This window comes from Notolepis coatsorum, assembly GCF_963971535.1.
Source record: "Notolepis coatsorum genome assembly, chromosome: 8".
NCBI lineage: Eukaryota > Metazoa > Chordata > Actinopteri > Aulopiformes > Paralepididae > Notolepis > Notolepis coatsorum.
This window is the reverse complement of record NC_140172.1, coordinates 53,420,399-53,433,117: the sequence shown is the minus strand read 5'-3', so window position 1 is coordinate 53,433,117 and position 12,719 is coordinate 53,420,399. Positions and strand designations below refer to the sequence as shown.

General features: G+C 43.8%; 1 protein-coding gene across 2 annotated transcripts in view; it reads left to right on the top strand.

Annotated features, from left to right (window-relative positions):
* Positions 1-12,719, top strand: part of alcama (activated leukocyte cell adhesion molecule a) — a 124,023-nt gene that overhangs the window by 89,183 nt on the left and 22,121 nt on the right. For both annotated transcript variants that reach the window (XM_084320305.1, XM_084320304.1), the window contains exons 5-6: positions 3,088-3,175; positions 3,418-3,594. In XM_084320305.1, the coding sequence (XP_084176431.1) occupies positions 3,088-3,175; positions 3,418-3,594 (265 nt within the window). The remainder of the gene's footprint in view (positions 1-3,087; positions 3,176-3,417; positions 3,595-12,719) is intronic.

The window sequence follows — 12,719 nt, the reverse complement described above, 5'->3', positions numbered from 1 at the left end:
CAGTCCTACATGGTATCATCATAGAAACAATTTCACTCACAGATGAGACTTAGCTTACACCAAGCATCAAGCCTATGTAACGGAGTACCGTGTGTCTATCCTACAGTCACGATGGACAGTGTTGTGAAGTGACTGTGGACGGCAGCGGTACTGCAAGTAAACTCACTCCCCAGAGGCATCCAGACCCATTACTTAGAAGTGAATTCACCTCTTGGTATAGTGGTCTGTGATGCCGCCCGTCACACGGGAGACCGGGGTTCAACTCCCACTCGGGGCATGTCCGAACCGATCTGTTACACCTACATCAAGTCTCAAGCCTACATCAAGCCTAAATCAAGGGTACCTCAAGCCTACATCAAGGGTACCTCAAGCCTACATTAAGGGTACCGCTCTACTCTATATCTTCTGGCCACCTCAGACCCACTCCTATCCGAGCTTCGGGAGGGTAAATTAAAAAAAACGTGATCGGATCGGGAAATCCCTACTTCTTACTGTCTTCTACTATTATGCACTCTTCCACTAATTAATCTTCCTTGTCCATATTACTACCTACTATACTATGCACTCAACACTGCAGCACCCAAGTTTCAACACTGTTTGATGAACATTGTTACTCGGCTGAAAGAGTTGTACCCTTCCTGCTGACTTGTCGTACAGAACTTGTAAGTCGCTTTGGATAAAAGTGTAAGCTAAATGACTAAATGTAAATGTAAATGTCAAGTCACAAGCCTACATCAAGCCTCAAGCCTACATCAAGAGTACATTAAGCCTACATCAAGCCTCAAGCCTACATCAAGCCTACATCAAGCCTACATCAAGAGTACATTAAGCCTACATCAAGCCTCAAGCCTACATCAAGAGTACATTAAGCCTACATCAAGCCTACATCAAGCCTACATCAAGCCTACATCAAGCCTACATCAAGAGTACATTAAGCCTACATCAAGAGTACATTAAGCCTACATCAAGAGTACATTAAGCCTACATCAAGAGTACATTAAGCCTACATCAAGAGTACATTAAGCCTACATCAAGAGTACATTAAGCCTACATCAAGAGTACATTAAGCCTACATCAAGAGTACATTAAGCCTACATCAAGAGTACATTAAGCCTACATCAAGAGTACATTAAGCCTACATCAAGAGTACATTAAGCCTACATCAAGAGTACATTAAGCCTACATCAAGAGTACATTAAGCCTACATCAAGAGTACATTAAGCCTACATCAAGAGTACATTAAGCCTACATCAAGAGTACATTAAGCCTACATCAAGAGTACATTAAGCCTACATCAAGCCTCAAACCTACACCAAGCCTACATCAAGCCTCAAACCTACACCAAGCCTACATCAAGCCTCAAACCTACACCAAGCCTACATCAAGCCTCAAACCTACACCAAGCCTACATCAAGCCTCAAACCTACACCAAGCCTACATCAAGCCTCAAACCTACACCAAGCCTACATCAAGGGTACAAATAACAGTGTCTTCTTCACGGCTGCCAGTGATAGATGAACACTGTCTAGCCCTCTTTTAGCTCTCTTTCTATCTCAGACGCACGCACGCACGCACGCACACACACACACACACACACACACACACACACACACACACACACACACACACACACACACACACACACACTGTACACTACACACACATACACATAAACAAATGCACTGCACCTAATCCTATCACATGTGGAGTTCAAAGTTAGCTTCGGGAGGAGCACTTTGACTATAGTTCAAACTGCCATTGATGAGCTGCCTGCTGGGTCCACCCACATTCAAAGCCTTCACCCAATCTCTCGCAGCATTTAAACTCCCCTATCCGTCTGCGGTCTCGCTTCCAACCACCAGTCTGTTCTCCCTCACAGTTTCATGGTTTAATTGAATGGAATGCAATAGGCACACACTCACTCACACCTCACACACACACACACACACACACACACACACACACACACACACACACACACACACACACACACACACACACACACACACACACACACACACACACACACACACACACACACACAAACACACACACACACAACCATGGTCAGCCTTGAGCTGACTCTGCCTGGTACTTTTGCATACACACACACATGCACACACACACACATGCACACACACAACCTGGGTCTTCCCACAGCCTTGAGCTGTGTCCCTGCTGCATACCAGCCAAACCAGCCAACAGAATTCAACCTAGCACCCATTCTGAACTGCCTCCGTCTGTATCTAAAGTCAGGTGACAGCGACAATGGAAATCTCGTAATCTTAATGGACGAGGCGCCCCTGTTTCCCTGGAACAGACCCAGGCTTTCCTCCCATGTTTCCCCCTGTGTGACTGAAATTAGTGGGGATTGTCACAGAAATAAGGGTTCTCCTCTGTCACTAATGAAGTGAAGAGACTCACTATGGAGGTATTCAGTCCGGGTCAGTTCAGTTCGGTGGGACTTTATTATGCACACAAGGTGGCCATTTGTCTTAAGTCAAGCCATTGTTCTCTGTCAAAGCAGCATGTGTGTGGGGGCCTAACCTTCCTGACGCCACAGTGCACGCACACATTGATACACATGCTTTCTCTTTCTCTCTCTCACTCTGTCTGTCTGTCTTATCTGTGTGTGTGTCTCTCTGACGTAAACCCAACGATACAATGACTCCCACATTGAAAAAAAACAACAGCATTTATTGTCCTGTACACACAGTGTATCAGGTCTTTATACGGTCAGCGCTGAAGGAGTGAAGGTCACCGGCAGTAGTACTGGAGATAAACCATGTTTGAACTAGATAAACAGGGGAGTCAGCAGCGCGCTTCACTCCTCTGACCTCAGGATACATATTTTCACCGTGTCATATCCTGTATAACCACATCTGCGGCCGACTCTGTGAGAAGTGACTCATCAACATGATGGGAACTTTCATATTAAAGTGTTTCCTGATTCAGTATTTATGGTATTTGGAATGATGACTGTATATCGGCTGGTATACAAGGGGTTTATTTTCAAGTATGTTATCAAGTATTTGGTTGTTATACAGTTTATTTAATTTAATTGTAATTTCAATTGTTCACCTCCAGTTGGGAACATGTGTGGTGAAGGACGCCAACCCTGCAGCTGAATTAATATGGGCAAAGAATGGCCAGCCTCTGAGGGATGATGGCAAAGGTATGACATCACTTCCTGTTTTTTTGTATTTTTTTTATTGAAAGATGTGTCATAGTGTGTCAAAAGACACCAAACAGAATGATGTTCAGCGTTGATGAGTGTTGATTCCTTAGAGTGATACTGTAACATACTTTATCTTTGAGTGTCGATAATGACTAGTTTAATGGAACAACAACCGTTTCTAACTGTGTGTGTGCGTGCACTTCTCTCTATCTTTCTGTCCATTCTTCTGTCTTGTGTAGCCGTCATCATCAGTGCCAGTGTGAAGGTGGACCCTGCCACGGGCCTCTCCTCCACCTCCTCCACCCTCCAGTACACGGCCACCAAAGTGGACGCGGCAGCCCGCTTCACCTGCCTGTCAGCACACCAGCTGCTGGCCACGCAGCAGGAGTCAGCCCCGGAAACCTTCACCATCCGCTGTGAGTGTGCTATTGTGCCCCCATCAGGATTCATGACTGTACTGCACTTATACATAGGCGCCAAGGGTTCTTGATGTGTTTTGTGTGTTGTTGTTGTTGTTGTTGTTGTTGTTGTTGTTGTTGTTGTTGTTGCTGTTGTTGTTGTTGTTGTTCTTGTTGTTCTTGTTGTTGTTGTGGAAGAGACAATACATTATATTTGGACAGTATACCGACAGCAGGAATAAGCAATGTACATTACTCACATATACCTACATATATTATTATTTATATGTGTCCTGTATACAGAAGTTATCTATCGAGTCGACATACAGCTACATTCTCTGTGTCATGAATGTCATATTTCTAGAATTTTTAGGTACACCTAATTTAGGTTGGTGTACTCATTGGGACACTGTGAACCTAACATAAGCCTAGGATATGTTTGTAAGCTAAATTGCTAAATTGCCCTGCTTTTGAAAACAACAGTGACACAGAAACCTTTCAGGTAGCTTTATAGCTTCAGTCAGTGTTATAACTTCTAGCTTCAGACAGTGTTCTACAGTAGCTTTAGAAAGTGTTCTAGCTTCTAGCTTCAGACAGTGTTCTAGTTTCTAGCTTCAGACAGTGTTCTAGCTTCTAGCTTTAGAAAGTGTTATAGCTTCTAGCTTCAGACAGTGTTCTAGCTTCTAGCTTCAGGCTACGTTTAGACGGAGAGAGTCTGAACAGAAACCGCAAAAGTCGTCTTGCGGTCTCACTTTTAATTTTGCGTTTAGACTAGCGTTTTGGGATGGAATTCTGCGTGCAGACGACGCTGTAACGACGGAGCCCCACTGTCACACGATTGGCGCATATGTCACATGACGTGCTGTGAAGACCCGCCCTACTCTGCCTCTGATTCGCAGACTGTGGGTGGGGAATGTGATTGGACCAAAGCAGAGTCACTCACAGACAGTGGGTCCAGTACTAATAGTTGTGATAGCCGCGGGACAGATTCTTGTGTATTTAAAAGTACTGCCAATGTAGCCTTCAGGTGATCGCCATGGATAGAATCAGAGGGGTCATCCCTATGTTCCCCGGGTTCTATGTTCCCCGGGTTCTATGTTCCCCGCTTTTTTTTAAGGGTTCTATGTTCCCCCATCCGCAAAAGGGTTCTATGTTCCCCGGGTTCTATGTTCCCCCTATGTTATGTTCCCCGGTAGCCGCAAAGGGTTCTATGTTCCCCGGGTTCTATGTTCCCCCGGTAGCGAGTGGAGATAGTGACTTATTATGTTTCCCCAAGCCGATTCCAAAGATAGTCACTTTTATAGATAATTCATTTGTATCTCAACGGAGTCACGGATCTAGTCGGGCCACGTAGCATTATGACGACAAAAATCGAATACAATAAAGAGTGTAAAGCAAATAATTTAAAACAACGAAGTTTAGCCTATTAAATCGTTTTTATAAGCGTTCGTTTTTTTGCTGGATAATTCATTTGTATCTCAACGGAGTCATGGATCTAGTCGGGCCACGTAGCATTATGTCGACAAAAATCAAATACAATAAACAAGTCTAAAATAAAGAATTTTAAACGAAGTTTAGCCTATTAAATCATTTTATAAGCGTTAGTTTATTTGCGGTCTGTGTGAGAAGCATCCATCTGCAGAACAACAGCCCAGCTCTCTCTGTCCCCACGCTGTCAGGCCGTCACAGGCCCGCTCAGCAGCGCCACCCACCCAATGGCTGAATTGCCAATGGCTGAATTGGAGTATTGCACTGTGCGGGATTGATTGATTGATTGATTGAAAACTTTATTAACAGATTGCAGAATGGGTACAGTACAGTACAGCTCAATACAGCTCAATACATACAATTGTTAAGGGGATGCAGACCAGAGAAAGACTTTCGTCTTGTTTACATCAGGGTCCCTCATTTTCACTTAATAATATGACATACAGATAGACAGTACTGCTACATCTATACATTTATGACATACCAGATTTGCAAATACAGTACTGTTTGTGATACAAAAAGTGTCCAGAAAAGAGAGTATATACATTTGACGTAGAAACTGTACATTGGAGGAGGTTGGGTAGGTGGGGAGGGGTTGGGTGGGTGGGGGGGGGGGGGGGGGCTGTACATTGGAGGGGGGTGGGGGTGGGGGGGTTGAGTAGGGGGTGGGTGGGGGACACTGTACACTGTACAGTGGAGTACTGACAAAGCCATACTTGGTCATTTACTGTACAACTGGGTTAGGACATTTGTGGGGGCCAGTTTCAAATTGCAGTCTCCCGTAGGTGTTTTTTTGAGTGTTTTTGAAAGTGGGTAGTGATTCACATTCCTTTACAGCTTTGGGTAGGGCGTTCCTGCGGGCAGATCCGCGATGCGTTTATTTAAACTTTATTTAACAGATTGCAGAATGGGTACAGTACAGTACAGCTCAATACACACAATTGTTAAGGGGATGCAGACCAGAGAAAGACTTCCGTCTTGTTTACATCAGGGTCCCCCATTTTCAATTCATCATAAATGTAGTTCCCTCCCCCTTGTATATATTTACTGTATGTCACAAATGTAACAGTACTGCATTGAGTATGTCATAAATGTCATTATGAATTGAAAATGGGGGACCCTGATGTAAACAAGACGAAACTGTACTGTACCCATTCTGCAATCTGTTAATAAAGTTTTCAATCAATCAATCAATCAATCCCGCACAGTGCAATACTCCAATTCAGCCATTGGCAATTCAGCCATTGGGTGGGTGGCGCTGCTGAGCGGGCCTGTGACAGCCTGACAGCGTGGGGACAGAGAGAGCTGGGCTGTTGTTCTGCAGATGGATGCTTCTCACACAGACCGCAAATAAATTAACGCTTATAAAATGATTTAATAGGCTAAACTTCGTTTAAAATTCTTTATTTTAGACTTGTTTATTGTATTTGCTTTTTGTCGACATAATGCTACGTGGCCCGACTAGATCCGTGACTCTGTTGAGATACAAATTAATTATCCAGCAAATAAAAACGAACGCTTATAAAAACGATTTAATAGGCTAAACTTCGTTGTTTTAAATGATTTGCTTTACACTCTTTATTGTATTCGATTTTTGTCGTCATAATGCTACGTGGCCCGACTAGATCCGTGACTCCGTTGAGATACAAATGAATTATCTATAAAAGTGACTATCTTTGGAATCGGCTTGGGGAAACATAATAAGTCACTATCTCCACTCGCTACCGGGGGAACATAGAACCCGGGGAACATAGAACCCTTTGCGGCTACCGGGGAACATAACATAGGGGGAACATAGAACCCGGGGAACATAGAACCCGGGGAACATAGACATGTTCCCGAATCAGACATGCTTTGTTTACGCTTCTAGGCTACTGGCGCATGCCTGTGATGTAAGCAGTACACGCGACGAGAGCCTTGACAACCCTTTCGTCATCGTTTTATGCGGTTTGACAGTTTAGGATGATAGCGCAAAGGTTTATCGTTTCTAGGAATTCCACCCTGGAAGGTGGTCTCACTTTTTTACGGTTTCACCCCGTAAAAACGCTGTTTCCGTATAAACGAAAGGCACATCCGAAAAAATATTTTTGCAGATTCACCTGCTAGCGTTTCCGTCTAAACAGGGTATCAGACAGTGTTCTAGCTTCTAGCTTCAGACAGTGTTCTAGCTTCTAGCTTCAGACAGTGTTCTAGCTTCAGACAGTGTTCTAGCTTCTAGCTTCAGACAGTGTTCTAGCTTCTAGCTTCAGACAGTGTTCTAGCTTCTAACTTCAGACAGTGTTCTAGCTTCTAACTTCAGACAGTGTTCTAGCTTCTAGCGTCAGACAGTGTTCTAGCTTCTAGCTTCAGACAGTGTTCTAGTTTCTAGCTTCAGACAGTGTTCTAGCTTCTAGCTTCAGACAGTGTTCTAGCTTCAGACAGTGTTCTAACTTCAGACAGTGTTCTAGCTTCTAGCGTCAGACAGTGTTCTAGCTTTAGACAGTGTTCTAGCTTCTAGCTTCAGACAGTGTTCTAGCTTCTAGCGTCAGACAGTGTTCTAGCTTCAGACAGTGTTCTAGCTTCAGACAGTGTTCTAGCTTCTAGCTTCAGACAGTGTTCTAGCTTCTAGCTTCAGACAGTGTTCTAGCTTCTAGCGTCAGACAGTGTTCTAGCTTCAGACAGTGTTCTAGCTTCTAGCTTCAGACAGTGTTCTAGCTTCTAGCTTCAGACAGTGTTCTAGCTTCTAACTTCAGACAGTGTTCTAACTTCTAGCTTCAGACAGTGTTCTAGCTTCAGACAGTGTTCTAGCTTCTAGCTTCAGACAGTGTTCTAGCTTCTAACTTCAGACAGTGTTCTAACTTCTAGCTTCAGACAGTGTTCTAGCTTCAGACAGTGTTCTAGCGTCAGACAGTGTTCTAGCTTCTAGCTTCAGACAGTGTTCTAGCTTCTAGCTTCAGACAGTGTTCTAGCTTCAGACAGTGTTCTAGTTTCTAGCTTCAGACAGTGTTCTAGCTTCTAGCTTCAGACAGTGTTCTAGCTTCAGACAGTGTTCTAGTTTCTAGCTTCAGACAGTGTTCTAGCTTCTAGCTTCAGACAGTGTTCTAGCTTCAGACAGTGTTCTAGTTTCTAGCTTCAGACAGTGTTCTAGCTTCTAACTTCAGACAGTGTTCTAGCTTCTAGCGTCAGACAGTGTTCTAGCTTTAGACAGTGTTCTAGCTTCTAGCTTCAGACAGTGTTCTAGCTTCTAGCTTCAGACAGTGTTCTAGCTTCTAGCTTCAGACAGTGTTCTAGCTTCTAGCTTCAGACAGTGTTCTAGCTTCTAGCTTCAGACAGTGTTCTAGCTTCTAGCGTCAGACAGTGTTCTAGCTTCAGACAGTGTTCTAGCTTCTAGCTTCAGACAGTGTTCTAGCTTCTAGCTTCAGACAGTGTTCTAGCTTCTAGCGTCAGACAGTGTTCTAGCTTCTAGCTTCAGACAGTGTTCTAGCTTCTAGTGTCAGACAGTGTTCTAGCTTCTAGCTTCAGACAGTGTTCTAGCGTCAGACAGTGTTCTAGCTTCTAGCTTCAGACAGTGTTCTAACTTCTAGCTTCAGACAGTGTTCTAGCTTCAGACAGTGTTCTAGCTTCTAGCGTCAGACAGTGTTCTAGCTTCAGACAGTGTTCTAGCTTCTAGCTTCAGACAGTGTTCTAGCTTCAGACAGTGTTCTAGCTTCTAGCTTCAGAGAGTGTTCTAGCTTCTAGCTTCAGACAGTGTTCTAGCTTCTAACTTCAGACAGTGTTCTAGCTTCTAGCGTCAGACAGTGTTCTAGCTTCTAACTTCAGACAGTGTTCTAGCTTCTAGCTTCAGACAGTGTTCTAGCTTCTAGCTTCAGACAGTGTTCTAGCTTCTAGCTTCAGACAGTGTTCTAGCTTCTAGCGTCAGACAGTGTTCTAGCTTCAGACAGTGTTCTAGCTTCTAGCTTCAGACAGTGTTCTAGCTTCTAGCGTCAGACAGTGTTCTAGCTTCAGACAGTGTTCTAGCTTCTAGCTTCAGACAGTGTTCTAGCTTCTAGCTTCAGACAGTGTTCTAGCTTCTAGCTTCAGACAGTGTTCTAGCTTCTAGCTTCAGACAGTGTTCTAGCTTCAGACAGTGTTCTAGCTTCTAGCTTCAGACAGTGTTCTAGCTTCTAGCTTCAGACAGTGTTCTAGCTTCTAGCTTCAGACAGTGTTCTAGCTTCTAGCGTCAGACAGTGTTCTAGCTTCAGACAGTGTTCTAGCTTCTAGCTTCAGACAGTGTTCTAGCTTCTAGCTTCAGACAGTGTTCTAGCTTCTAACTTCAGACAGTGTTCTAACTTCTAGCTTCAGACAGTGTTCTAGCTTCAGACAGTGTTCTAGCTTCTAGCTTCAGACAGTGTTCTAGCTTCTAACTTCAGACAGTGTTCTAACTTCTAGCTTCAGACAGTGTTCTAGCGTCAGACAGTGTTCTAGCTTCTAGCTTCAGACAGTGTTCTAGCTTCTAGCTTCAGACAGTGTTCTAGCTTCAGACAGTGTTCTAGCTTCTAGCTTCAGACAGTGTTCTAGCTTCAGACAGTGTTCTAGTTTCTAGCTTCAGACAGTGTTCTAGCTTCTAGCTTCAGACAGTGTTCTAGCTTCAGACAGTGTTCTAGTTTCTAGCTTCAGACAGTGTTCTAGCTTCTAGCTTCAGACAGTGTTCTAGCTTCAGACAGTGTTCTAGTTTCTAGCTTCAGACAGTGTTCTAGCTTCTAGCTTCAGACAGTGTTCTAGCTTCTAGCTTCAGACAGTGTTCTAGCTTCTAGCTTCAGACAGTGTTCTAGCTTCTAGCTTCAGACAGTGTTCTAGCTTCAGACAGTGTTCTAGCTTCTAGCTTCAGACAGTGTTCTAGCTTCTAGCGTCAGACAGTGTTCTAGCTTCAGACAGTGTTCTAGCTTCAGACAGTGTTCTAGCTTCTAGCTTCAGACAGTGTTCTAGCTTCTAGCGTCAGACAGTGTTCTAGCTTCAGACAGTGTTCTAGCTTCTAGCTTCAGACAGTGTTCTAGCTTCTAGCGTCAGACAGTGTTCTAGCTTCAGACAGTGTTCTAGCTTCTAGCTTCAGACAGTGTTCTAGCTTCTAGCTTCAGACAGTGTTCTAGCTTCTAGCGTCAGACAGTGTTCTAGCTTCAGACAGTGTTCTAGCTTCAGACAGTGTTCTAGCTTCTAGCTTCAGACAGTGTTCTAGCTTCTAGCGTCAGACAATGTTCTAGCTTCAGACAGTGTTCTAGCTTCTAGCTTCAGACAGTGTTCTAGCTTCAGACAGTGTTCTAGCTTCTAGCTTCAGACAGTGTTCTAGCTTCTAGCTTCAGACAGTGTTCTAGCTTCAGACAGTGTTCTAGCTTCTAGCTTCAGACAGTGTTCTAACTTCAGACAGTGTTCTAGCTTCTAGGTTCAAACAGTGTTCTAGCTTCTAGCTTCAGACAGTGTTCTAGCTTCAGACAGTGTTCTAGCTTCTAGCTTCAAACATTGTTCTAGCTTCTAGCTTCAAACAGTGTTCTAGCTTCTAGCTTCAGACAGTGTTCTAGTTTCAGACAGTGTTCTAGCTTCTAGCTTCAGACAGTGTTCTAACTTCTAGCTTCAGACAGTGTTCTAGCTTCTAACTTCAGACAGTGTTCTAGCTTCAGACAGTGTTCTAGCTTCTAGCTTCAGACAGTGTTCTAGCTTCAGACAGTGTTCTAGCTTCTAGCTTCAGACAGTGTTCTAGCTTCTAGCTTCAGACAGTGTTCTAGCTTCTAGCTTCAGACAGTGTTCTAGCTTCTAGCGTCAGACAGTGTTCTAGCTTCAGACAGTGTTCTAGCTTCTAGCTTCAGACAGTGTTCTAGCTTCTAGCTTCAGACAGTGTTCTAGCTTCTAACTTCAGACAGTGTTCTAACTTCTAGCTTCAGACAGTGTTCTAGCTTCAGACAGTGTTCTAGCTTCTAGCTTCAGACAGTGTTCTAGCTTCTAACTTCAGACAGTGTTCTAACTTCTAGCTTCAGACAGTGTTCTAGCGTCAGACAGTGTTCTAGCTTCTAGCTTCAGACAGTGTTCTAGCTTCTAGCTTCAGACAGTGTTCTAGCTTCAGACAGTGTTCTAGCTTCTAGCTTCAGACAGTGTTCTAGCTTCAGACAGTGTTCTAGTTTCTAGCTTCAGACAGTGTTCTAGCTTCTAGCTTCAGACAGTGTTCTAGCTTCAGACAGTGTTCTAGTTTCTAGCTTCAGACAGTGTTCTAGCTTCTAGCTTCAGACAGTGTTCTAGCTTCAGACAGTGTTCTAGTTTCTAGCTTCAGACAGTGTTCTAGCTTCTAGCTTCAGACAGTGTTCTAGCTTCTAGCTTCAGACAGTGTTCTAGCTTCTAGCTTCAGACAGTGTTCTAGCTTCTAGCTTCAGACAGTGTTCTAGCTTCAGACAGTGTTCTAGCTTCTAGCTTCAGACAGTGTTCTAGCTTCTAGCGTCAGACAGTGTTCTAGCTTCAGACAGTGTTCTAGCTTCAGACAGTGTTCTAGCTTCTAGCTTCAGACAGTGTTCTAGCTTCTAGCGTCAGACAGTGTTCTAGCTTCAGACAGTGTTCTAGCTTCTAGCTTCAGACAGTGTTCTAGCTTCTAGCGTCAGACAGTGTTCTAGCTTCAGACAGTGTTCTAGCTTCTAGCTTCAGACAGTGTTCTAGCTTCTAGCTTCAGACAGTGTTCTAGCTTCTAGCGTCAGACAGTGTTCTAGCTTCAGACAGTGTTCTAGCTTCAGACAGTGTTCTAGCTTCTAGCTTCAGACAGTGTTCTAGCTTCTAGCGTCAGACAATGTTCTAGCTTCAGACAGTGTTCTAGCTTCTAGCTTCAGACAGTGTTCTAGCTTCAGACAGTGTTCTAGCTTCTAGCTTCAGACAGTGTTCTAGCTTCTAGCTTCAGACAGTGTTCTAGCTTCAGACAGTGTTCTAGCTTCTAGCTTCAGACAGTGTTCTAACTTCAGACAGTGTTCTAGCTTCTAGGTTCAAACAGTGTTCTAGCTTCTAGCTTCAGACAGTGTTCTAGCTTCAGACAGTGTTCTAGCTTCTAGCTTCAAACATTGTTCTAGCTTCTAGCTTCAAACAGTGTTCTAGCTTCTAGCTTCAGACAGTGTTCTAGTTTCAGACAGTGTTCTAGCTTCTAGCTTCAGACAGTGTTCTAACTTCTAGCTTCAGACAGTGTTCTAGCTTCTAACTTCAGACAGTGTTCTAGCTTCAGACAGTGTTCTAGCTTCTAGGTTCAAACAGTGTTCTAGCTTCTAGCTTCAGACAGTGTTCTAGCTTCTAGCTTCAGACAGTGTTCTAGCTTCTAGCTTCAGACAGTGTTCTAGCTTCTAGCTTCAGACAGTGTTCTAGCTTCTAGCTTCAGACAGTGTTCTAGCTTCTAGCTTCAGACAGTGTTCTAGCTTCTAGCTTCAGACAGTGTTCTAGCTTCTAGCTTCAGACAGTGTTCTAGCTTCTAGCTTCAAACAGTGTTCTAGCTTCTAGCTTCAGACAGTGTTCTAGTTTCTAGCTTCAGACAGTGTTCTAACTTCTAGCTTCAGACAGTGTTCTAGCTTCAGACAGTGTTCTAGCTTCAGACAGTGTTCTAGCTTCTAGCTTCAGACAGTGTTCTAGGTTCAAACAGTGTTCTAGCTTCTAGCTTCAGACAGTGTTCTAGCTTCAGACAGTGT